The 25,729-nt window shown below is 39.0% G+C and overlaps 3 protein-coding genes across 3 annotated transcripts; all 3 read left to right on the top strand.

Moving 5' to 3' along the window:
• Nucleotides 1-5,123: 5,123 nt before the first annotated feature.
• On the top strand, nucleotides 5,124-15,100 carry tgm1 (transglutaminase 1, K polypeptide). Its single transcript, XM_026199157.1, has 13 exons — nucleotides 5,124-6,256; nucleotides 7,223-7,617; nucleotides 7,773-8,024; nucleotides 8,687-8,805; nucleotides 8,960-9,067; nucleotides 10,120-10,297; nucleotides 10,379-10,517; nucleotides 10,624-10,816; nucleotides 10,912-11,065; nucleotides 11,357-11,638; nucleotides 11,719-11,879; nucleotides 11,998-12,134; nucleotides 12,956-15,100. The coding sequence occupies exons 2-13, from the start codon at nucleotides 7,224-7,226 to the stop codon at nucleotides 13,098-13,100; spliced, it is 2,262 nt and encodes a 753-aa protein (XP_026054942.1). The 5' UTR covers nucleotides 5,124-6,256; nucleotide 7,223; the 3' UTR covers nucleotides 13,101-15,100.
• Nucleotides 15,101-15,528: 428 nt separating this feature from the next.
• LOC113041714 (protein FAM13A) lies at nucleotides 15,529-17,703 on the top strand. Its single transcript, XM_026200374.1, has 5 exons — nucleotides 15,529-15,629; nucleotides 15,845-16,016; nucleotides 16,118-16,324; nucleotides 16,410-16,590; nucleotides 17,376-17,703. Exons 1-5 carry the CDS (start codon nucleotides 15,591-15,593, stop codon nucleotides 17,605-17,607), a joined length of 831 nt encoding a protein of 276 aa, XP_026056159.1. The 5' UTR covers nucleotides 15,529-15,590; the 3' UTR covers nucleotides 17,608-17,703.
• Nucleotides 17,704-22,454: 4,751 nt separating this feature from the next.
• On the top strand, nucleotides 22,455-25,678 carry LOC113040941 (BEN domain-containing protein 2). Its single transcript, XM_074559792.1, is given in 7 exon segments — nucleotides 22,455-22,798; nucleotides 22,906-22,994; nucleotides 23,145-23,286; nucleotides 23,288-23,343; nucleotides 23,637-23,758; nucleotides 24,208-24,388; nucleotides 25,284-25,678. Coding segments are annotated over 7 exon segments (873 nt in total). The 5' UTR covers nucleotides 22,455-22,694; the 3' UTR covers nucleotides 25,463-25,678.
• Nucleotides 25,679-25,729: the final 51 nt, after the last annotated feature.

The following is a 25,729-nucleotide window of genomic DNA, read 5'->3' as shown; positions in this document are numbered from 1 at the left end:
ATATTGTTCGTGCAATATTTTCAGTGAAGATGCAATTATTCCGCTATGAGTTTCTTGTACTGTATGAATTAGACTTGTTTTTTTTTTTTAAAGCTCTGCAAAAGTCGAGCATTTGTGGTGTGAAAGCTGCAAGTATAAGTCTCTGTCAATAAAGAAACATGTTTCTTCCCTATGTCTGTGTCTAGTTGGTTTTTATGGGGACATCTACTGTCTGTGGGGTCTTATAGTATACAGTTCTCGTAAGTTTAGAATATGTTAATAATTTTAGTAAAATAAGAAAGCTGAAGAAAATTGCATGTTATTTTTCATCTAGTACTATCCTGAATAAGCTATTTCACATAAACGTGTTAACGGGGTAAAATAATTATTGAACCTGTTGACATTTTTTTGTTTTGAAATTTTCACCAGATGTCGGTAACAACCCAAGTAATCCATACATACAAAGAAAACAAAACAAATACATTCAGAAATTAAGCTATGTGTAATAATATTGAATGACACAGGGAAAAAGTACTGAACACACGAAGAAAGGGTTGTGCAAAAAGTCATGGAAAGCCAAGACATCAGCTGAAATATATCAGTAATTTAAAAAAAACAATCCTACAACTTGTCAGTGGATATTGATATAAGCTGGATCAGTCTCAGCACCTACAGTACCAGGACCATGAAGATGAAACAAGGGTGGACATTTCAGCAAGAAAATGATCCCAAACACAGCCAAGGAAATTCAACTGGTTTCAGAGAAAGAAAATAAAGCTGCTATAGTATAAATATATATAATGGACTAGCAATCACCTGACATGAATCCAATAGAGAATAAGAACGAAAGATCAGAGTTCACACAAGAGACCCACAGAACCTTCCAGATTTGAAGACTGTTTGTGTGGAAGAATGGGCCATCATCTGAGTATGCCACTAGTTTCTGCTTTTTAACTGTACCATTCCATTATCACAAAGGACTTAATTTCTGAACTTATTTGTTTTCTTTGAAAGTGAAGTGACATAGAGTGACCCATACTCAAAATTAGTACTCTGAATTTCTCCCATCCCAAGTACACACAAACACATCGTGAAGACACATGATTGCTGCGGCACCCAGGTTGCAGTCGGGGGTTCAGTGCCTTGCACAAGCGGACCTCAGTCGTGTTATTGTAGGTGGGAGAAAGTGCTGTACATTCACTCCCCCTCCTACAACACCCACCAGCATGAGACTCAAACCCTTTGGGTTACGAGTCCAACTCTCTAACCAGTAGGCCACAACTTCCCCTTGTGTGTATTGATTATTTTGGTTTTTATCGACATCTGGTGAAAATTACAAGTCAACAGCACCTTTAGAAATATATTCACTTGGAAAAAAATCATGACGTTACCCTTACAAGACAAAATAATAACTGAATTTACAAAAATGTCCCCATTCAAAAGTTTACATACTCCATGAATATTTATACTGTGTGTCATTTCCTGGATCACATGTTAGTTGTGTGATATTTAACTAAGGGTATGTCCAACCCTGTTTCCTGGAGATCTATTTTCCTGAAAAGTTCGGCTCCAACCCTGATCAGCACAGCTTAACCAGCTAATCAAGATCTTCAGGAGCACTTGATAATTACAGGCAGGTGTACTGAAGCAGGGTATGAACTGAACTGTGTAGGTTGGTAGATCTCCAGGAAAAGGGTTGGGCACTGTCTGTCTGTTGGGGTTTTCCTAACTACCACACTCCACCCTGTCTCTGCTAGGCCTACCATAGCATCCTTCCTCACAGCACTGATACAGGAAAACCAGTGGACTCTGGCTGTACTGATTCCAGCAACATCTTAGTTAAGGAACACAGTAAAGCACGTAAACATTACAGCTAAATATTTTCTTACTAACTGCTCTCACCATTGGAATACAAACGAATAATAATAGCACAGAAGGGAATAGAATATATAACAAAAACTATATGTTCCTCTTATGTCAAGGGTTAATAGATGAAAACACAATCAAGACAAGGGAGAACATAAGACAATGGCGTATAACACTTCATCTAACTGTTGCATATGAGTGCCTGATTAATTGCATACTTTAAACGTACATACAGTAATTATGTATCCAGTGTTTTATTTTAATGACTGTCTACATATCCAATGTAAAGTAAAAAAAAAAAAAAAAATGAAAATATACATATATGTAGTTCTACCTCAAGTTTACAACTATTTAATACAATTTAGGCTACTGTCAAAAAAAATAAAAAAAAATAATAATAATAATAACAATAATTAAGCTTTTACTGAAAACTAGCTTGTTTCGCACTCTCTCTGATGACTTGCTTGATTTTGACTGAACATCACATAACCTCTAATCGGTTCAGTCGGCCCTTCTCGGGTTCGCCATTGCCAACTGGGCCAAATGCTCAACATTTATTATTATTGATATTATTGTTAACCATTGTGAAATCTTTCAAGCGATAAAAACCTTTGTGCTGTTGGAATTATGTTCAGAATTGCCAGATGGACAATCCGCTCCTGCAGGTAGGCATTTGAAGAAAATAACTGATAGTTGTGGTATTTGTGACTACAAGAGGCAAATTCTAGTTAATGCATAGATGTTTAGTATGTATTTTAAAGCATCATTATAAAACAGTTATGTTTGTTGAGCAGTAATTACAGTAAAGGTTTTCATTTCATACTGTGTAGCATTTTATGCTCCACCTTCTGCTCCACTCTTACGTGTTGTTTAGACAGTGTCTGCCCCTTCACATCCAAGCCGGCTCATATCACCTCTTCTGCCCCTTGGCTATCTGATGTTCTCTGTGAGCATCGTTCTAAGCTCAGAGCTGGAGAAAGAGTATGGCGCAAATCACAAAATCCTACTGACCTTAATGTATATTGATCACTCGTAACTAAAAGGACATACTATCACAACAAAATGAACAATTTGCCTAACTTTCGCATGCTCTTTAAAACATTTTCCTCCCTCCTTTGTCCTCCTCCTCCCCATCCTTCATCAACTCTAACAGCTGACGACTTTGACACATTCTTCATTAATAAAATTACAAAGCTCAGTGTGCAATTTACCACACCACAACTGTCAAACACATATCACCAGCAAACATAGACTCATTCACATTCTTCTCTTCATTCTCTGAGGCAGAAGTCTCAAACCCATCCTTTCTAAACATCTTGCTACTTGTCCGCTTGATCCTATTCCATCTCATCTGCTTCAAGCCATTTCTCCTGCAGTTGTACCTGTACTCACTCACATCAACACTTCCCTCCACACTGGTGTTTTTCCCTCATCATTTAGACAGGCACGTATAACTCCACTACTTAAGAAACCCACCCTCAATCCATCTCTTTTAGAGAACTACAGACCAGTTTCCCTTCTTTTCATTGCAAAAACACTTGAAAGAGCTCTGATCAAACAAGTCTCTGCATTTCTCACACAGAACAACCTCCTTGACAGCAACCAATCTGGCTTCAGAAGTGGACATTCAACTGAGACGGCCTTGCTCTCTGTTGTTGAAGCTCTAAGACTGGCAAGAGCGGAATCCAAATCTTCAGTTCTTATCCTGCTTGATCTGTCTACTGCTTTAGACACGGTTAATCACCAGATCCTCCTATCAACCCTACTGGCAAAGGGCATCTCAAAAACCTCACTCCAGTAGTTTGAGTCGTACCTATCAGATAGGTCCTTCAAAGTATCTTGGAGAGGTGAGGTGTCCAAGTCTCAGGATCTAACTACTGGGGTGCCTCAGGGCTCAGTTCTTGGACCACTTCTCTTCTCTGTCTACATGGCATCATTAGGTTCTGTCATTCAGAAACATGGCTTTTCATACCACTGCTATGCTGATGACACTCAACTCTACCTCTCATCCCATCCTGATGATCCGACAGTAGCTATTCTCATCTCAGCTTGTCTAACAGACATTTCTTGCTGGATGATGGACCATCACCTTCAACTCAACCATCCCAAGATAGAACTGCTTATGGTAAAAAAAAATAAAAATAAAAATAAAAAAATTATCAAAATTTCACCATCCAGTTAGGTTCATCAACCATAACTCCTTCAAAAACAGCCAGAAACCTTGGAGTTATGATTGATGATCAGCTGAATTTCTCAAACCACATTGCTAAAACGGCCTGGTCCTGCAGAATTGCTGTATACAACATTAGGACAACATTACTTCTTGCTCAAGTTTTTATTCTGCCCAGGCTAGAATAACGCAAAGCTCTCTTGGAAGTTCTTCCATTCACTTCTATTAAACCTCTACAATTAATCCAAAATGCCGTTGCAAGAGTTATCTTTAATGAGCCAGTAGGAACACACGTCACACCTCTATTCATCAATTTGCACTGGCTACCAGTAGCTGCTTGCATTAAAATTCAAGGCAATAATATTTTTGGCCTACAAAACCACTACTGGCTCTGCAACCTTTTACCTAATTTCATTACTTCTAGAGTTATGTGCCTCTAGAAGCTTGCGTTCACTTTCACTGACTTTTACATCAAGAAACTACTAAAACATATCTTTATTTCAGCCTCTAACTCTAGCCCTTTCTATTCTATTTGAATTCTACTTAATCTATTTATCATATTTTTTTTTTTAACTAAAAACATTTCTTTTCTATTCTATCTTCTTGCTTTTCTATCTCTGTGTGTGTGTGTGTGTGTGTGTGTGTTACTTGTTCACCAAGTTCTCTAATCTATCTAACAAATAAAAAATTGCATTACTGGCATGACTATAAAAATTACAATATTGCCAAAGCATAGAATATATGTGGAGTGGTCATTCCCTGATATTGTTGCCTTTTCCACTTGGAAAATGTTAAACTTAAAAAAATTAATCACTGTTTTTTTATATATCGATAAAATGAAGATACATTATGTAATTTATTATTTTATTTCTATTTTTGTTCCTCGTGTTTTGGTATTTTTTGTCAACCCTGTTACTAACACAAGCGTTACTATATACTTAGAACTACTACATGAGCAGCAATTTAGTCACTCTTTTCACTGTAATAGTTTAAATATATATATATATATATATATATATATATATATATATATATATATATATATATATATATATATATATATATATATATATATATATAAATTCAGATGACCAAGAACATCCTAATTTTGGAGGGTGACCACATGCCAGTTAAGAAGTTTATGTATTTATTTTTACAAAAGAGATGTTAAAAAATGGCTTCTTCCACAATAACATATAATTCAATTTACAATGGAAAAATCTGGACAGTTGGATTAAATATCATTTTCACAATTTTTATGAAACTGATGACAGAAACAGGAATGTAACAGGGATAACAGGACACATTCTTCAGCACACTACACTTATTTCACAAGTTTTTTCATTTTAAATTGCATTATATGGTTTTGCACTTATTATTCTAAACAGTCAGTTTTTTAGTTTAAGTCAGTTCATTGTTGATTTAGCATCACATTTCTAAGAAATCTAATGTCTCAACGGTATTGTCATTCGATAATGTGTTCCATCTGTTTGAATATATCACTAGGTGCCTTTCACACAGAATGCACTTATGTGTTGACAGATGCAATTTAACTGATTAATCGTTGTGATTGTGACACACTCTGCTGCCAAAGGTGTGATGAAGCTGTGATTAAATGTTTTCTTTAGTCCCATGCCCTGCCCAAACACCACTGAAAACCAGATATACCAACTTTCACTAAACGTGTGTAGGAGAAATGATATCATAAGTAATCATGCTCACATGTGGTTGCTATAGTGGCTTTAGGAGTGACTTGTGTTCGGTCTTCATGTGTTTGTTCGTATCATTAACACACATGATGCTGAATCTCTCTATAACTTCATCTATTGATGTTGCTGCTCTACTATGAAAATGAATGATTCATACATTCAGTTTTCTGTTTAGTATTTGTGATTTTGTCTTACTGCCACCCTTGCCTTCTCAGAGAAAGGTGTGTAGGAAGGTAGACTGACCAGGTTAATCTGTGTGTCATCTTCATTCACATTCACCCTTGGATAACATGCATTAAATATCTGAGTGCTAAACGTCCTGTTAAACTAGTCTTGTTAAACCAGTTCGCATGCAATCTTCGCAGCTGGAAGCCCTACCCATACATATAATACTAAAAGCTAGAAACTTCAGTTCAGAGTGAGTCTCACTGATCACCGCTCAGTCACTCACATGAGTCTACAGATATCTTTAGAGTGGAGACGGACATAAACAGGACTGACACTACTACAAACAGATAAGGACCGCAAACAAGTAAGAAACACTCTTTATCATTATATTAAAGAAACTGAAAGGATTCCGGATTAAAACCAGACAGCTCTTCAGAAACTTGAAAAATAACATCATAAGATCATTATACTGTGTTTTTCATTAGCACTACAATAGTATTTTGCTGGAAACTGTAGTTAGTGGTGTCAATTTTTGTAAAAATTTGTATGAGCTATTAACCCAGAATATGAGTATCTGTAAACAAGTCTGCATTCATCTGATTAAAAATACAGTAAAAATAAACATTACAATTATTACAATTTAAAGTCACTTTTTTCTATTTCAATACATTTTAAGATCATGTTAATTTTTATTATTAATAATAATATTTTAGTGAACATTTAGTTTTTTTCAGGATTCTTTGATAAATATAAACAACATGTATTTGGAAGTTGAACAACATTTGAACAACATTTATTTGAAGTATAAATCTTTTGTAACATTATGAACATTTTTACTGTCACTTTTGTTAAATTTAATCAATAATCATCGCTGCATAAAATAATAAAAAGACAACAACATCTTAATAACTATAAAGTTTTAAACAGCATATTGACTATGTATATTGTTTTGAGCCAAAATTATTATGCAAGTAGAAACTGTGTACAGAAAATAAACATTCGAATATGAATCAATTGATCTGGGTTTAATTTGCAATTATAACCATCTGACTGTACATTATTACATCATGCTCGCAAAATAAATGAATACATGAATGTGAAAAGTGATTACATCAGCAGCCATTAGTATTTGCTGAACAGTATATATATATAAAAACCTGATCAGTTGAAGGGGCTGAAGTTGCTCTTTGAAAAAGAAAAGTGTTTGAAGTGTATTTCAAACATGAATAGTAAAAAAGGAAAAAGTAGTCAAAAGGGACAATATTGGAAAAGAAGATTGTGTGTTTGTCTGAACCCTTCAGAAATGCCCAGTGTCTGTTTTATTCCCCAGTATGCCTGTAGAAACATTATCAATCAGAAACCGCTCTGCCATTGGCCGCTTTCCAACTGGCACTCTTACGCTGGAGGATCCAGACAAGCTGAAGTCACAGAAGCCAGACACGAAGTGGACATGTAGCACATGGTTTCGACAGTGCTGCCAGCGCTGCTGCTGCCGCAGAAATCCCACAGATCCCTTACCTATCTCTCTATCAGATACTCTCCTGGAGGTTCGTTCTATAGACCTGCTCAAATCGAAAAAAGAACAGAACCGTCTGGAGCATCATACGGATCGCTATCTCAGTGAGCACCTCGTCATCCGCAGAGGCCAGACCTTCCAGATGTGGATTGAGCTCTCACGGGCTTTCAACTCAGAGACAGATAAACTTCAGTTAGATCTGAAACTAGGTGAGTTTGGCCACCTTAAGCTTAAACACGCTCACCTTCAATCTGTCTGGTGTTTGTGTATACATCATGTCTTTGGATATGGTCAAGTTACATAATTTTACATTTTTTTTAACTTTTTATATGTTTGTGTGCCACTTTTTTTTTTTTTTCTTCAGGTAATCTCCCAGATGTATCCAAAGGCACACATGTGATCGTTCCTCTGGTTAAGGACCTGCAGGATGGCTGCTGGGAAGCCAAGATAGTTGAACAGAAAGGCAGCAAAATAAAACTCTCTGTCAACTCTCCACCAACTGCTGCTATTGGCAAATACAAGCTCTGTGTTGCAACATCTTCCCCAACGGGGGAGGCCGTGTCCCCATGCAGTCCCGACAACGACATCTACTTGCTGTTCAACCCCTGGTGCGAAGGTACAAACAAGGGTGGGGTGAGAGAGAGAACGACAACGTCAGGACATACAGACAAAAACACTGATGTAGTGTGATATTATCTGGCACGTTTCATATGTACAGTACCCTTTAGTGACAAATCTCATGTTAACTGTAAATCTATTATATTAGACATTAGATATCTTTTATCTAACATTAAATGAATCTAACATGACAAGTAGAATGTTATAAAAACACCAAATGTCAGTATCCTGCCTACATTTTTTTTACATATTAGTCAGATCTTGACGTTTCCAGTTTTATCCATTAATATTATAATGTTTACATAATCTATTAAATTGATATTCAATTCATTTAACTTATTATACTTACCACTAGCATGCTTTCTCCCTCATTTTGCTCACTCATAATGCATGATTACAAAAACAGAAGCAGTCTTTTGAACTGTGACATCCATTATTTGGACCAAACTGACTTGGACTAATAAATGTAAAAGTAAATGCAAGTGGAATCAAATAACGAACACAAATATATAATTGATTGGAAAATAATTAGTTAAAGTGAAAGTTTCAGGGCAAGTTTCGTCCTGTTTTTGGTCCACCTTTTTATTGTTCTTTCCTTACATCACACTCAAAGAAATCATTCCAGGACGCTGAATCATCCAGTTTCTCTTTCTCTCCTAGACGACTCTGTGTACATGGATAATGAGGAGGAGAGGAAAGAGTATGTTTTAAATGACATGGGTCTAATCTATTATGGAACGGACAGCCAGATTGGAGACAGGCCGTGGAATTTTGGCCAGGTCTGAGCAATCCATTCACGTACATCTAGGGTTTTGATAAAAGTAAAGAAAGTGACTAACTAAATACATTCCTTCTTAACGTCAACATATTGCAGAAAATCAGATATCAAATCTCCAGATTAAATGAAATATTTGCTCGTTCCTTGTGTTATAGTTTGATAAGGACATTCTTCCCGCCTGTCTGTTTTTGCTGGAGCGCAGTGGAGCCCCAGCTTCAGGATGTGGAGATCCTATCAATGTGGTCAGGCTTTTGTCTGCGATGGTGAGTTTGAACGCTCCTATTCAAGGAGTCATATCATTATTTTCTTCCACCGGGGTCCACTTATAACGACATTAATATTAATCTAATTAATATCTATTTCAGTCGTGAAACTCTTAATGGTGTCATTACATACAGTTTGCTAGCAATCACATCATTTACTACGTGGCACAACTGTGCTTGCTTGCTGAATATTTAAACAGTCTGGTTCAGTGTGTTCACTGTAAACTGGACCTGCTGCACAGAGTAGAGTTTCTCTGCAACCCTCCACCTCCCCCAGCTCCACCTGTCTACACCTATTACAGGATTTATATATGCCTATTCATGTAGGAGCAGCACATCCCAGGCTACACACTGCAAGCCTTAGTTTCTCAAAGGGAAAAAATGCATATTCTGTAATTATTACTCGCCCTCATGTCATTCCAAATCTCTAAGGCCTTCATTCCTCTTTGTAACACAAGTCAAGATATTTTTGATGAAATCCGAGAGCTTTCTGACCCTGTATAGACAGCAGCACAACTGACACGTTTAAGACCCAAAAAGGTAGTAAGGACATCATTAAAATAGTCCATGAGAAATCAGTGGTTTAACCGTAATGTCATGAAGCTACGAGAATATATGTCTTGGTACTCTTGTGAATGTGCGTGAAAGACTGACGTGGAAAAGAAGAAACTCTTCGTGCACAAAAATTTAATAAATCTTAAAATGATTAAAAGTTTTTATTTATTTATTTATTTTGTACTCTTTTAGGAACAACTCACTGAAAGAGAATCTATTTCTATGGCACCATCACAAAAAAAAAAAAAAAAAAAAAAACTTTAATCTTTAATACATTTTTAATGTAGTACATCTAGACATGTGGTGCTGGGGAGGAGGGGGGCTAAAGAAAATTCTCATGACACACAGCAGGAAATAGATAGAAAAGAGGGACTGATTAACTGCTGTCAGCTTGAAAGAACTCAAAAGGTGTTTCATGACTGAACTATGCAAGAATGCAACCACTTAGAAACATTCTGAATGCAACAGAAGAATATCTTTTGTCTTATGTTTGACAGATTAACTCCCCTGATGACGGCGGTGTGTTGGTAGGCAACTGGTCGGGTACGTACGATAATGGCACGGCTCCCACATTCTGGAGCGGTAGCAGTGACATTCTGAGAAAGTACTATGAAAGTGGAGGAACACCGGTTAGATACGGACAGTGCTGGGTCTTCTCTGGGGTCACCACCTCAGGTGTGAATATGTGCTTGAGAATGAGTAAGAACACGTTCATTTGACTTGAGCATAACGCTTAAAAGTCTTTCCTATTTTCAGTGATGAGGTGTTTAGGGATTCCGACCCGGAGCGTTACAAATTTCGAGTCTGCTCATGACTCAGATGTCTCCTTGACAACAGACGTGTATTTAGATGAGAACTTCCAGCCAATTGAGGAATTCAATCAAGATTCTGTCTGGTTAGTTAACACTTCATCCTCAAACTCGGAAGAGTGCACTATAATTGCACACATCTGAAAGTGCATATCTGAAAATGGCATTAAACATGCAAATTCCTGTCTACAGGAACTTCCATGTGTGGAATGACTGCTGGATGGCCCGTCCAGACCTACCCGCGGGTATGGGGGGGTGGCAAGTAGTAGATGCCACCCCTCAGGAGACCAGTCAGGGGGTTTTCCGCTGTGGTCCCGCTTCTGTCGCTGCTGTCCGGAACGGACAGGTTTACCTCAAGCATGACACACCATTCGTATTTGCAGAGGTATACCTAAACGTCTATAACTTTTAGTTTGTTTTTAAATGAGGCCCAAAGAGACTTGTAGGTTCTAAGTGCTTTGCTCTTTTTTTCTTTTCAAGGTGAACAGTGATAAAGTGTACTGGCAGCGAACTGCTGATGGCACCTTTACTCCTGTCCAAGTCAGTAAGAAAGCAATAGGTCACTGCATCAGCACTAAAGCTGTTGGCTCTGATGAACGTGAGGACATCACACACCTCTACAAACATCCAGAAGGTAAAAAATAAATAAAAATAATACCATTTATTTGAAAAGCTACAGTACCTGAAAAACGATGTATTCCGAAGAAGAGCTGTTTAAAACACAAGGTTTAGTCACTCCAAATGTTGAAAGCATCCTCACTTTTACTTTTAAATGCCAAAAACTTTTAACAGTAGGTTTTTTCAGATGTCTTGGAGATGTTCTTTCGGGATGGAGTCCAGATTCTCAGTTTTTAAAATAAATAAATCTGGACAAAAGTGAGTGTCACGTCACTCTTCCATATATATTTGCTGTCCCTCTCATTAGATTCAGAGGAAGAGCGCATAGCTGTGGAGACTGCCTGTCAGTATGGCTCTAAAGCAGCCATCTACAACATCTCCAGTGCTAACGATGTCACCATCCAGATCTCCATGGATGAAGAACCTCAGCTTGGTGCAGATGCTAAACTGCTCATCACTGTGAAGAACACAAGCTCAGAACTGCGTACTTTCTCCCTCCAAGGCCAGGTTATCGTTATGTACTATACTGGGGTGTATAAAGCTACAGTGAAGAAAGACCAGGTTCCTGTCGAACTCCAGCCCAATGAAGGTGAGAGAACTCAGGCAATAATGTCGCTTTGAATTAATTTTGATGAATATTGATGAAGTTTCCTCTCTTACTCGCTATAGTTGAGACTGTGGAGTGGTGTCTGCTCTATGATCACTATAAAGACCAGCTGGTGGACCAGGCCATGCTGATGCTCACAATCACTGGACGCGTCACTGAGACCAAACAGGTTCTGGCCACCCAGTTTCGGTTCAGACTGCGCACACCAGACCTAGTCATCAAAGTGAGTTTAAAAGACTTCTCTGTTTCAACCTCTAAATGATCCACGTGTATGCGTGGAGGTTAATATGTGTGGCAAATTAATTGAACTCTTTGTAAATGTGTGCTTGTTTACCTCCCAGCCTGAAGGGGACGCTGTAGTTGGCAAAGAAATGAAGGCTACGGTTGTTTTCCGGAATCCACTTAAGCGCACACTGAAGAATGTGAAGTTTCGCTTTGAAGGACTGGGACTGCAGAGTGTCAGGGAGGTTTCCTACGGGTAAGACGGTCATTCATAAGTGTGAATGTGAACTTAATCAAAATAAGGACATTGTGAACTATTGGCTTCACTGCTGTCTACGAACGCTTTCAGTAAACACTTGGTAAAACATCATATCATTAATTACACTTTGATTTATGAGTTTGGGGTTCATGATATGTTTTAAAGTATTTAATGCATTCATATGATAAATATAAAATGCTAACAGTAATGCTAAAAAATATTATTACAATAATAATGAAAAAAAAGGTTTTATGTGAATGTATTCTAAAATTGTAATTTATTCCTGTGATGTAAAGCTGATGATTTGTTGCTCAGTTGTTATTTAATTATCATAAAATTCAACAACAACAATAATTCTTATTATTATTTAAAAGTTTTTATTATCGATCATCATCATCATCATCATTATTATTATTATTATTATTATTATTATTATGCAGTTATCACAGTTGCACTGCTTCATATTTTTGGAAAACCATGATAGTGTGATTTTAATTTTTTTTATAAATAGCAAGTTCATAAGAACAGCATTTATTTGTGGATTGAAATGCATTTGATTTTAATTCATCTATAAAAATGTACTTACTATAAAACATTAACTGAACGTTAATGTAAAAAAAATAAAATATATATATTTAAACTTTATTATATATATGTAACACATTTTTTCAATCCATTTACAGCCATAATAATTCAATATAACTGTATAATATTTGTGCAATATATATATATATATATATATATATATATATATATATATATATATATGCAACATGGTTTCTCTCTCTCATCCCTCTCTCTATTGTTCTTTTTCCCAGAAATATAGAAAGTTTGGCTGCAGTGACACTGACCGAGAAGTTTATTCCTTTGGAGGCCGGCCCACAGAAACTTCTAGCATCACTCGACTGTCGTCAGCTGTCTCAGGTGCATGGAGTCGCCAACATTACTGTCAAAGCACCGTGAGACATCTCTTCACTGCACTGGACCTTCAGTGCCGCTGCAGTTCATTAAGAAAATCTCAATTGAGGACATTCTGTTCTTATCCATGTCTGAAGGGTTGTTTTTAATCTAGCAAACAGCTTGAGAATATCTTTTGGCACGCATTCTCAAATGCACCTGCATTTTTGCACTGTGTAGTACAATAACCACTTGTGCACATTTTACATAGGTTAATTTAATTTTATTAAATAGGTTAAATAAATATTTTATTTATTTATTTTTGTTACATGAACCAAAATGTCTGTATGAACTTTTGTTGCTTTAAAAGGTTGCTTTTTAGGTTGAATTTATTCATCGTTTTATTTTGTATTTTTCTCTTGGAATACAATTTTCCAGATATTTCTGATGATTCATAAATATTTAAGTCATTACAACCACGCTGTTTGTGTTTTTAGTAAGTAATCTGGCAAAGAGCCAAAGGATTATATTGCATCTTAAACATTCAAAAGCATTTCTAAATCATATGAAGTCTGGACTCGGGCGATATGTTTTGTCAACCATATCTGATTTGTATATTACCATGTTTCTGATCAGTATAGCTGCATTTTTGTCATACTGTACTACAATAAGTACAGTTTTTACATTACAGTAAGGGCTAGGTGTAAATGCACAGGTGTAAAACACAATCTAATAGGTAGAAAATTACATTTATTGTTCGTTTCCGGTTTTAGATGTATCTCATCTAGTTACAACCACAGTATGGATTTTGTTTCATTGAAATAGAACAGCTTGTGAAGATGTGACAGGTACAAGAAAAAAGCATGCACAATCGTACACAAGAGACAGAGATATTGGGGGAAATGAAGAAAAGGAAAACACTTTACAGCTTTTTATGTGATGGCCATGGTTTCAGAAATTGCTGTGGCCTGGATGAGTTTTGCTTAGGGCTCCAGACGTCTGAGAGGAATATAAGCCCGCACCCAAACAGGACGAGCAGCATTACTGAATGACAGTCGAAACAGACACCAGTTCCACAGTAATGGTTCCTTATTTTTTCACCTAGATTTGTCACCAGATCACAAAAAAATGAAGGCGCATTTAAGATTCATTGGAGTGTTTTGTATATTTTTAGAAGACTAAATTCAGAATGTGCTATTTACCATCAAGCGTTTCTCGTTTGATCCCTCGCCATCATCTCTTTCTCTCTCTGAAACCCGCCCTGCCCTAAAGTCAATGTTACAGATGAGTATGGCATATATTAAATGGATCTTGAAGCTGCTGACCGTTGTTTTAATATTGAATTGCATGGTTTTGTTCTACTATGGGGAGGGTAACATTGATTTGATCATATTTTTTATGAAGAAATTGTACTATTTATATAAACTTATGTATATTGCATTATAAGACTAATTACATGAGATGTTTATACTCTATGACTGCAATGAATAAAGAAAATGCTAATATATATGTATATAAACCAGTCGTAAGGGTGCATTGCTTTTTATTTCGATTTTTTCCATTACCATCATGTTTCTTACATTATCACTGAGATGAGCAACTACTAATGTGGTGAAAAATGATTGCATACAAGTATTATGTGAAGCCTACTTGTAATTGTTCTAATGTTGATGATTATTTTAAGTGAGGTAGTAACTAAAACTACACACTATAATACATGCTCTCCATTTTTTTAAAAATATAGAGATGAATTTATATATTTTGCTGGAAAATTACACTGAATTGTAGCTAATACTCGATGTAAACCCACTCTTTTATTTCTGTTTTTGTTTATTATCTGTATGTGTGAGATGTTTTTCTTCTTCTATATGCAGACTATCTAACTGCATCACATGAATATTGTACATAGCATTAGTCATGATCTTTGTCATTGAGTATGTTTATTGTACTCACATGTTTAGGTTACACATTACATAATTACACATACATTGTTTGAAATGAAGATTCACTCATATTCATACAGACTTTGTAATCAGCTCACAAATGCTTTGCTTTAATAAGCTCCAAGTTTTCAGCTGATTGATGTTTTCCGTAATTCAGTGTGTAGTTTTGAATAAATGATACAGTAGAATACAAAAATAACTTTCCTTTAAAAAATATATACTTTCTGTGTATATCTTCTATTGTTGGCATTATACTGCATGTATTTAAGAGATTCAAATGACATATATTTACACTGATTTAGACTGAGCTGTAATATTCAGTACTGACACCATCAAATTATGGAGCATAGATGAGAAATTTGTATGTGAGTGATTTGCAGAGTTTTCTCATTAACCAAAAGTCAAACGTGACTATAGATTTACAACATTGTTGGTTCCCACTCAAAGTGTGTGTGTTTCTCTTTGCATGGAATCAGCTGGATTCATGTTCCAACACCTGAACATTCCATGATGTCACAGTGAACAGCGCCTGTACATTCAGACACAGCTCATTCATTTGATTCAGCTCTTTTTCAGATTACTGACAAACAATAACAACAAAGTTCTGGGAATAATGGGAGGTTTGCGCAAACTAATGTCAATGTGCTGCTGGGTAAGTAGCCCACCTGACCTAAATCACCAAGTGTTACTCTGGCAACTGACAGTTAATCTTCATAATTAACTGAATTTCATAAATATCCATGTTTATGGTCATACCTCTTTTTAATTTCATCACGCTTTTTCTTGTTTTTAGGGTGAAATATGACAGTTATTTATTTATCTATCACGTACCAAGCCTAAGTTTTACCTACTGTCACTTCTTTTCAGTCTGAAAGTGATGATTCAGACCATGCACTACCATCAGACCGCTTCAAGACCACACCCCTCGAGGTAAAGTGTGTATTCGGCGCCCCCCTTGATTATCTGAAGAGACGGGGACACATGAGGCAGGGCGTCCCTGTGGTGCTGTTCCAGATGGTGGAGTTTTTGGAACAATATGGTAAGAGAAGTATATGTGTTCTTGAGCGTAGTAAGGCTAATTGTGAAATATATGCATGGATTATTTGTTTCATTTGAATTTGTGCATATATGTGTGTTTAGGTCTCCATCAGAGGAAGTTATTCCGTGCCAGTGGATCAGAGGCACGGTGCGATGAGTTGAAGAAAAGGCTGAATGGTGGTGAGTTTGAGTGTTTTGGCAGTGATGATGTCCATGCCGTGGCTTCTCTGCTGGTTCTCTTCCTGAGAGAACTGCCTAATGGACTCATCCCATGGTGGAGTGCCAAATGGCTCTTGAGTGTCTATACAAGTAGGTTCACACTCCAGAGTCTGCCTTCACCTCCAAAACCCCAAATCAGACCGAATGTGTTTTGATTCTTTACTCTATCATGCAGAAACCAGAGGCAAGGTTTTGGACCTCAAGCGTGCGAAGAGGGTCCTGGAGAGTTTTGCACCTGAAATCTTCAACATCCTGTGCTTGCTTATTCACTTCCTGTCTCGTGTAGCTGCTCGTAGTCATAACAACCACATGACTTCAGCAGACTTGTCTGAAATTTTTGGACCATGCATCTTCGCGTGAGTATTTGTGTCTTTATATTATTTGTGAAGCTTCTTTTGCTAATCGTTTGTTTTGAACCAGTGGTTCAGCGTGTGTAGCAAACTGCTCAAAGTCTTGTGATTTCTTAGATTGCAATGAATTCACTGACTTAGTATTCACCTCTAAGATAAAGAGAGTCAACCTTAGGGAAGTTCATACTGAAGAAAATGCTTCATTTCTGAAATGTTTCTTATAATGTCAATGGTTTGATTCTGGGTCAATCTCTGTGAACTCATGAACCATTGTCTATGATTTTTACCCGATCTCAGATCAGCTTTATAAATCTGTAGACATTTTTAATGACACGTTTCAGGAAGAGTTGCTTGTTGACCAAAATAATCCCTAAAATGTAATAAAACAACACATTTTATGCAGACAGTTCATATTTAATAGTACTGGATTATTGGTTAATTGCATTTAATAGATTATAGGTTCAATAAAACATTTGCAGTTGGTTTGTTAAAGGTGTTTTTATGCATTTTTGGCTTGAGTTTTCATTGCATTTTCATAGTGCGTGTCACAGCATGTGTCGTTTTGAGCACTTCAAAACAGTGAGTCATTTAGCAAAGCATTCGGATCAGCTGATTCAAAGTTTTGAAATGCTTCATTTCTCCCATGGTAGCCTAGGCTTTTGTATTTATCAGTCAACAGAGGAAAAATATAGCATGTTGTTTTAATAAATTGTTAAAGTCAAGCATAAATCAGCTTTTTCAAATACCCTGAATAGCTCCACCTTCAGCGTGTTTATTGGCTGTGTTTGCAGTGTTCGTGACAGCTGCATCAAACAAGTGGAAGAACAGCTGTGTATTTATCTGACACAGCAGCTGATAGACAATGTCACGTACCTGCTTCCGAACACGTACCCTCCCAGATACACCAGTGCCACGCTGTCCACCGGCGACTGTCCTCCTTCACCCTCTCCTGCCTCTCGGAGTATGGGAGCAGCTCACAGGACACTGTTATCTGGCTTCAGCTGTCTCTCTGTTATTTGGTGAAACACCTACTTCACAAGGACATTCAAAGCAGGACTGGACAACAAACAGGAGCGCAGAAAAATGACCTCCAGGACATGACAAAAATAAATAAATGAATAAAATAACATCAGTACAACGATTTATTGATTATTATGGATACTGTCCATAATTAAAGGACTTTTTTTTATTCAAAGTATTTTGAAAAGCATGTATCATCGTTTATTGAGCAGCAAATCAGCACATTACAATGATTTCTGGTTCATAATATAAATCAGCCTAATTTGTAGGCTATATCATAAACAGTATAAAGTTATATACAGTAAACTACATGTAATTCAACTGGCAAATAAATGTATATAAATAATATATTATAATTTGACATAAATTATTTATTGCAAATAAAGTATAATTGCAATTAAAATAAACAGAAACATAAATAAAAAACATATCAAAGCAAAAGGCGTAAAAATCTTTCTAATTGTTTGTCTAGATAACAGCTACTACTCTAGGTTACTACACTTTTACTACAAGAAAACCATGTTTAATTTACATAAGGGTTCAGATATCAGGATGATTTAGGTGTTGTTGTTGTTATTTAGCTATTGAATCTCTTTACGAATGAAAACAGGCCCTCAGACTGTATTTAAAATTATTTAGAAATCATTAGTCATCGTCAGTGTGAAACTGATTGCTTCATCCGCTCGAGCGCTGAGAAAAGTAACAGATTACACGCTGCTCGAAGCGCTTTTATGATTGAGCCACGGTGTACAAGCTCGTTTTTTTACCTGATTTAATAGAGTTTTAACAGTCATTTCGAGTGTATAAGCAGTGCATCTGCAAAACAACAAGGCAGCCAGCGCCGTCCTCCGCCACCGTGCCGCTACTACAGCCTCCAGCTTTCCTCGGGAACGATTTTTGAAGGGAACGCCAAGCTGCGTTCACAAATGCGCAGAGAGGAAGCACACTGCGGTGCAGAACTGGCGTGATCTGAATCGAATCTTAAAAAAAAACCGTACATTAATAACAGACAAACCGTTCCATTATCAGCAACAGACGTACATTGCAATACACGCTTCACGGTGAACACTGCGCGAGTGACAGCGGCGGACCGAGATGTCTGCACACGGTACAAGTACATCTCTTAATACACATTAAACGAGTTACGTCATACTGGCTCATCCTCAACTTAGACGTGTTTTTGGATATGCCTTTATAATGTCTTCTTCGCTTCTGAAACGGAAGTAGCTTTATACCCGTTGTGCGTTTATTCATCCCCGTTCATCGATCACGAGAGAACGGTGTCAGTCAGCTGTTTCGACGGAACGCTTTGCATGTCTGTCAAACACCTGACACCTCTTACAAATGACAGGGTAGCTACTAAAAGAGGCTTGAACTATCACCTACACGTCTAAAATCAGGTCTGTGATTGGAGCATAGTGATAATAAAATGAATGTTATCAGATGCAGAAGTTGGTTATTTTTTAAAACCATGAAACTAAATGTTTGCCATGTTAATACCTAGTAAGTTACATAGTAATTAGTATTGCATGGTACTACAAAAAAAAAAAAAAAAAAAAAAACACTCCAAAACAGTACTAAACTTACTGTTTTTGAGTATCATCTTGCTGAAAATGATAAGATGCTGCCATTTTTTAACACATTTGGGCACTTTATTAATAAGATTATAACAGGCTAAGTCACTTTTAATACTCGACTTATACAATTTACGGTTGCACTTTATTTTACAGTACGTGTACTAACATGTACTTATAGTGTACTTACAGTGTATTTAACTAAGAAAGTTCTGGTAATACAAGGTAACTACATGGGGTAGGGTTAGGTTTAGGGATAGGTTCAGGGTTAGTACCTAGTTATTACATAGTTATTGTAATTACTATAATAAGTACATAGTATGTACATGGGAAACAGGACTGTAAAATAAAGTGCTACCCAATTTACTCTACACTAGGAATAGATTCAAAATAGATTAATTTATTAGAAATCTTTTGTAACATTGTCTGTACTATCACTTTTGGATAAATTCAGTGTCCTTACTGAATGAAAGTATTATATATATATATATATATATATATATATATATATATATATATGGATGGATATACCTCTACACCTCTTTTGTGTGTAATTATCAAAATAAACTGTAACTTCAGCTTTGACAGTCGAATAATCCCCACATATCCATGGTTTCTGTCTCCAGTGAACAGGGAGAGCAGTGTTGTGTGTGGTTTGAAGGCGGAGGCAGAAGAGGACAGTAAAGAGATCATGGACAATGAGAGCACGCCACTGAGGAGATCCAGGGGCCCCGGTCCCCTCAGTGACAGCATGGTGGAGTATCACACGGAGCACCCGATGAGATCCAGGGGCCCCGGTCCCCTCAGTGACAGTATGGTGGAGTATCACACGGAGCACCCGATGAGATCCAGTGGCCCCGGTCCCCTCAGTGACAGCATGGTAGAGTATCACACAGTACACCCGATGAGATCCAGGGGCCCCGGTCCCCTCAGTGACAGCATGGTAGAGTATCACACAGTGCACCCGATGAGATCCAGTGGCCCCGGTCCCCTCAGTGACAGCATGGTAGAGTATCACACAGTGCACCCGATGAGATCCAGGGGCCCCGGTCCCCTCAGTGACAGCATGGTAGAGTATCACACAGTGCACCCGATGAGATCCAGGGGCCCCGGTCCCCTCAGTGACAGCGTGGTAGAGTATCACACAGTGCACCCGATGAGATCCAGGGGCCCCGGTCCCCTCAGTGACAGCATGGTAGAGTATCACACAGTGCACCCGATGAGATCCAGGGGCCCCGGTCCCCTCAGTGACAGCATAGTAGAGTATCACACAGTGCACCCGATGAGATCCAGGGGCCCCGGTCCCCTCAGTGACAGCATGGTGGAGTATCACACGGAGCACCCGATGAGATCCAGTGGCCCCGGTCCCCTCAGTGACAGCATGGTAGAGTATCACACAGTACACCCGATGAGATCCAGGGGCCCCGGTCCCCTCAGTGACAGCATGGTGGAGTATCACACGGAGCACCCGATGAGATCCAGGTGGCCCCGGTCCCCTCAGTGACAGCATGGTGGAGTATCATACAGTGCACCCGATGAGATCCAGTGGCCCCAGTCCCCTCAGTGACAGCATGGTAGAGTATCACACAGTGCACCCGATGAGATCCAGTGGCCCCGGTCCCCTCAGTGACAGCATGGTAGAGTATCACACAGTGCACCCGATGAGATCCAGGGGCCCCGGTCCCCTCAGTGACAGCATGGTAGAGTATCACACAGTGCACCCGATGAGATCCAGGGGCCCCGGTCCCCTCAGTGACAGCATGGTAGAGTATCACACAGTGCACCCGATGAGATCCAGGGGCCCCGGTCCCCTCAGTGACAGCATGGTAGAGTATCACACAGTGCACCCGATGAGATCCAGTGGCCCCGGTCCCCTCAGTGACAGCATGGTAGAGTATCACACAGTGCACCCGATGAGATCCAGGGGCCCCGGTCCCCTCAGTGACAGCATGGTAGAGTATCACACAGTGCACCCGATGAGATCCAGTGGCCCCGGTCCCCTCAGTGACAGCATGGTAGAGTATCACACAGTGCACCCGATGAGATCCAGGGGCCCCGGTCCCCTCAGTGACAGCATGGTAGAGTATCACACAGTGCACCCGATGAGATCCAGGGGCCCCGGTCCCCTCAGTGACAGCGTGGTAGAGTATCACACAGTGCACCCGATGAGATCCAGGGGCCCCGGTCCCCTCAGTGACAGCGTGGTAGAGTATCACACAGTGCACCCGATGAGACCCAGGGGTCCCGGTCCCCTCAGTGACAGCATGGTAGAGTATCACACAGTGCACCCGATGAGACCCAGGGGCCCCGGTCCCCTCAGTGACAGCATGGTAGAGTATCACACGGAGCACCCGATGAGATCCAGGGGCCCCGGTCCCCTCAGTGACAGCATGGTAGAGTATCACACAGTGCACCCGATGAGATCCAGGGGCCCCGGTCCCCTCAGTGACAGCGTGGTAGAGTATCACACAGTGCACCCGATGAGATCCAGGGGCCCCGGTCCCCTCAGTGACAGCATGGTAGAGTATCACACAGTGCACCCGATGAGACCCAGGGGCCCCGGTCCCCTCAGTGACAGCATGGTAGAGTATCACACAGTGCACCCGATGAGATCCAGGGGCCCCGGTCCCCTCAGTGACAGCATGGTAGAGTATCACACAGTGCACCCGATGAGACCCAGGGGTCCCGGTCCCCTCAGTGACAGCATGGTAGAGTATCACACAGTGCACCCGATGAGATCCAGGGGCCCCGGTCCCCTCAGTGACAGCATGGTAGAGTATCACACAGTACACCCGATGAGATCCAGGGGCCCCGGTCCCCTCAGTGACAGCATGGTAGAGTATCACACGGTGCACCCGATGAGATCCAGGGGCCCCGGTCCCCTCAGTGACAGTATGGTAGAGTATCACACAGTGCACCCGATGAGATCCAGGGGCCCCGGTCCCCTCAGTGACAGTATGGTAGAGTATCACACAGTGCACCCGATGAGATCGCATACTTAATGAGTAGGTACTTAATTTCAATAAGTACTTAATTAACGAGAGCTAAAAGAGTACATACTCTACAGCCAGTCCCCTCAGTGACAGTATGGTAAATAAAATAATTGAAATTAATATTTTATAATTAATATAAATAATAATATTTGAATATCAAATTTTCTATATGGAATTTAGTAGATGCAAACCAAAAGATTATTCATAGCATTATAATTATTATTATTATTATTATAATAGTTTGATTTTCATTCATGACATTAGTTGTATACCTTTTTTTTTTTTTCGGCTTTTGTTAAGAACGTCAGGCTAAACTAAGTGGCGCCTTGGCAACTAGAAGAAATAAATGTAATTTCTGTTTAAGTAATTGTTTTATTTAACTTTTTAAAAGAATATTAGTTAACTATAATCCTGTATTAACTATAAAAAATTAACTTTCTTCTTTACTTTCTTCCTCTCATTTAAGAGGATTTATTTGTCATCCAGCTACAGAGACAGCGGCCAGCCCAAGTCTGAAACCTTGATGGGTTCAGAAGCGTCTCTGCCCCACCTCGTTCATGTTCCCTCCACATCTCCCTTCCATCTGTGGACAGCAGAAAGCCTCCTCCATTTTCCCCCGGCCCAGAGGTGCCCAGCCCACATGACATTAACTGATGGACTGGAGTGGTGTGGATTATTGTGATGTTTTTATCAGCTGTTTGGACTCTCATTCTGACGGCACCCATTCACTGCAGAGCATCCATTGGTGAACAAGTGATGGAATGCTACATTTCTCTAAATCTGATGAAGAGACAAAATCATCTAGATCTTGGATGGCCTGAGGGTAAGGTTGTTTTTAGCTAATTTTCATTTTTGGTATGTCACTATAAGCCTAAAACTCACTAAATTGCTAGTGTATGCTTTTATTCCAGTACAGTGAACCATGCAGCAATAATTTATATTATTGCTGCCATCTGTGTTTCTGCTCCTGTAGGTTGTCTGGGCAGCTCTGACAGGAAGGTGTTCCTCTCTAACTGTACCCTACAGAGGGCAGGTAAAATGGCCCGACCCCGTGCGGCGGTGTGGTACCTGTCCACAAACATCTTCACAGCGGAGGAACTCTCTCAAAGCAGAACCAAACACAAAGAGACGTCTAAAGAGACTTGACCCAAACAAGATCAGTGCCATCAGAGGTGAGCTGGACGGATATTTGAGAAATGGATCATTTTCTGTATGATGCATCTTTTCTGTTGTTTTCACATTTAAACAATCTGATTTAAATTTAAAAAGCATTTCTCATGATGGACCTTTCCAAGAACACTTTTCGATGAGCCATTTAATCAACACTTTGCCAGCTATTTATTTTTATTTTTTCAAAGGTTATAGGCTAACTAAACTACTTGCTCAGATTTAAATATTAATATATCTAATGGAGTTTACAGAGCAGCATGAAAGTTGCTAGTTTTAACAATTTGTGGATCTCCAGAGTGGACAGTAAAGAGATACCCAAAGTTTGACCTTCGTGAGAAAGGCAAGGAGTGGAAAATGAGTCTCTCTGTAATCAGCTTGACCGCCCACTTCTATCAGTTCATGGACAAGACAAGGAAGGTGAGAATAAAAGTAACACTTTTGCACAACACTAAACTATGAAGTACAATGACTTCTCACCACTCCATTTTTTTTTTAAGTTGTTCACAAAATGTAAAATGACAAAATACTTAGGTTTTTGTGTTTATTTAATTTTAAAAATTAAAACCATTTGACAAGTTTCTTTCTGCAGCACTTCCACTAAATTGTCAAATGTGGTTATTTCCATCGCTTTCCCCCAAATGCATGAATCCCATTGACAGCTGTCCATGTTTATGTAACTATCATTATGATTATTTTTGCTTTTCTGCCTGTTTCAAGCAACAGTGTTCTCTGCAAAGTTTGCATTGATCATGTCTGTATTGGGCTACCTGACGTTTCAAGAAGTGACAGCAGTCACAATCATACAATATTTTTTTCTGGAACAGTATTTGTTAGTAAAAGTTAACATGTTACCTTAACATCTAAAGGTAAAGGAAAGGGCAAACCTTGAGAACAGGACAGAATCAGCACCTACAGTGGTTACGTGTGCAGTAGCGGCAGAGATTGATGTTGAACTGTCTGACAGCGACACGGAGCAGAAACGGCAGGAAACACTGATGAGCCACATCACAGAAGATCGTAACACATCCACAGACTGGGAATCAAAAGGTCAGTGCCAACTGAAACATCACATCTGTGAATGAAATGTACTTTGCATTATAGAGCTGGGCTTGGAGGTCAAGAGATCACAAATTTGAATATTGCTTGATTGACAACTTTTTTAAAAAATTGCATGTTTGTCAAAAGATGTTACATTGGCAATGTGTTTAGGAGATTGCTAACTGAAATTACTGATCATGAATGTCAACTTTAGGGAAACCTCGATCTACCCACACTAAAAGAAGGGTAGATGCACAGCATATACAATATGTTACCCTGAAAGAAAACGGGTCTTAAAGGGTTCATATGAAGCAATTAAAATCTTTCCTTTCTCTTCGGAGTTTACAAGCTTTTGGTGCATGAAGTTCATGCACCACCTGCCGGCCGTTCCTCACTCAAGCCCCCATCTGTTCCTCGCTCAAGCCCCCGGCCATGCCTTGCTCAAGGCCCCGGCATCTTTAGTAAATATATCAAACCTTAATTTTGGATTAGTAATATCCATTGCTAAGAACTTAATTTGGACAACTTTAAAGGTCATTTACTTAAATATTTAGCCATTTTATTTCTTTTTTTCACAACCTCAGATTACATTTTCAAATAGTTGTATCTCAGTTAAATGTTGCCCTAAAGCTTATTTATTAAACTTTCAGATGATGTATAGATTTCAATTTAAATAAATTGACCCTTATGACCGATATTGTGGTCCAGGGTCACATTCAGTGTTAGATGTAAATGTCAGCACAGCTTGTGAAAATAGTGATACTTTGATAAACAAAATAATTGTAAATGCACGGTTTTAATTTTCAAAATCGCCCAGCCCTACTTTTTTTGGATCTGTCCTGAAGCCATGTTTATTGTGCCCAGATGTTACACTTGTATTCTTATTCAAAGTCTTATTTTCCAGTGCATCTTGGACCCCCTTATCGGGATGTGAAGGTTCCTGAGCATGCCTTGTCTGCCGCGCATCTGCGAACACGTCCCGAGCTCAGCGCTTGATACCTCATTAAGTTCATCTTCCCAGAGGATGTGCTGGTGTGCAGTAACGTGTACGGCGAGACGCGGCATGGCATTCATTGTCAATAAGACAATAAGTGATTGTGAATAAGGTCTAGTTCTCGGTTCCTGATCTTCTTCAGAGCACTTGCTGGAATGTTTTCCCTGGATGAGGCTGAAGGAAGACGGAAGTGACTGGAAGGTTTGTGTAGGTGCTATAAACAGCACCATCCGCAAGTTTCGATACAAGTGCAAGATGGGCATACGCTAGTGCTGAGTATCTGATCAAAACGACTCTGTGTAGAAAAGGTTTCACCTCCGTATTGCTGAGGCTGTTTGTGTCAAGAAATGCTGTCA

Source organism: Carassius auratus, chromosome 23 (genome assembly GCF_003368295.1).
Source record: "Carassius auratus strain Wakin chromosome 23, ASM336829v1, whole genome shotgun sequence".
In the NCBI taxonomy this organism is placed as follows: Eukaryota; Metazoa; Chordata; class Actinopteri; order Cypriniformes; family Cyprinidae; genus Carassius; species Carassius auratus.
This window is presented reverse-complemented; position numbering and strand designations above follow the sequence as displayed.

Bases quoted from the DNA above. Each gene is read 5' to 3' on its own strand.
- tgm1 (XM_026199157.1), top strand. From the start codon at position 7,224: ATGCCTGTAGAAACATTATCAATCAGAAACCGCTCTGCCATTGGCCGC. The intron at 8,806-8,959 runs GTCTGAGCAATC...CTTGTGTTATAG, and splicing joins GGCCGTGGAATTTTGGCCAG to TTTGATAAGGACATTCTTCC. The intron at 10,817-10,911 runs GTATACCTAAAC...TTTCTTTTCAAG, and splicing joins CACCATTCGTATTTGCAGAG to GTGAACAGTGATAAAGTGTA.
- LOC113041714 (XM_026200374.1), top strand. From the start codon at position 15,591: ATGGGAGGTTTGCGCAAACTAATGTCAATGTGCTGCTGG. The intron at 16,325-16,409 runs GTAGGTTCACAC...TCTATCATGCAG, and splicing joins GCTCTTGAGTGTCTATACAA to AAACCAGAGGCAAGGTTTTG. The intron at 16,591-17,375 runs GTGAGTATTTGT...CTGTGTTTGCAG, and splicing joins TTTGGACCATGCATCTTCGC to TGTTCGTGACAGCTGCATCA.